Here is a 410-nt window from a genome sequence, read left to right as displayed (position 1 = left end):
GGGAGAGGAGACGGGGTGAACGGGCTCCCCCCCGCCATGCTGAAGCGGATGCGGGAGTGTGGGATTGCGGTGGAGGTGCAGGACACGGTGAGGAGGGGTGTGGGGAGGGGTTGGAAGCTGGTGGCACTGGGATCCACCCCGTCCCCTGGCGCTCTGCAGGAGGGAGGAGGTTGCTTGTGCTGCAGGGAAGGGCTCTATCTCCTGCCGAAGGACTGGGGCTTCACTCCCTTTTCTGTTCCACAGCCAAATGCGTGCGCGACCTTCAACTTCCTGACGAGTGAAAAGCGCATGGTAGCTGCTGGGCTCATCCCTCCGCGGGGCACCTACATGGGCAGCTAGGTGCTGCCTGCTACGGCCTGGGCTGAGCAGTGCTTCCCTCACCTGCCTGAAGCCCCCCGAGCGTCGCTGCT

At 64.9% G+C, this 410-nt stretch overlaps 1 protein-coding gene across 1 annotated transcript in view; it reads left to right on the top strand.

Moving 5' to 3' along the window:
* Positions 1–339, top strand: part of NDUFAF3 (NADH dehydrogenase (ubiquinone) complex I, assembly factor 3) — a gene marked incomplete at its 5' end in the record, with an annotated part of 870 nt that extends 531 nt beyond the window's left edge. The window contains 2 exons of the mRNA XM_010139496.1: positions 30–87; positions 244–339. Coding sequence (XP_010137798.1) covers positions 30–87; positions 244–339 — 154 coding nt within the window. The remainder of the gene's footprint in view (positions 1–29; positions 88–243) is intronic.
* Positions 340–410: the final 71 nt, after the last annotated feature.

The sequence above is a fragment of the Buceros rhinoceros genome, unplaced genomic scaffold (assembly GCF_000710305.1).
Source record: "Buceros rhinoceros silvestris isolate BGI_N320 unplaced genomic scaffold, ASM71030v1 scaffold33437, whole genome shotgun sequence".
Classification (NCBI taxonomy): domain Eukaryota; kingdom Metazoa; phylum Chordata; class Aves; order Bucerotiformes; family Bucerotidae; genus Buceros; species Buceros rhinoceros.
Note: the sequence above shows the minus strand (reverse complement) of the source record. Positions and strands in the feature narration are given on the sequence as shown.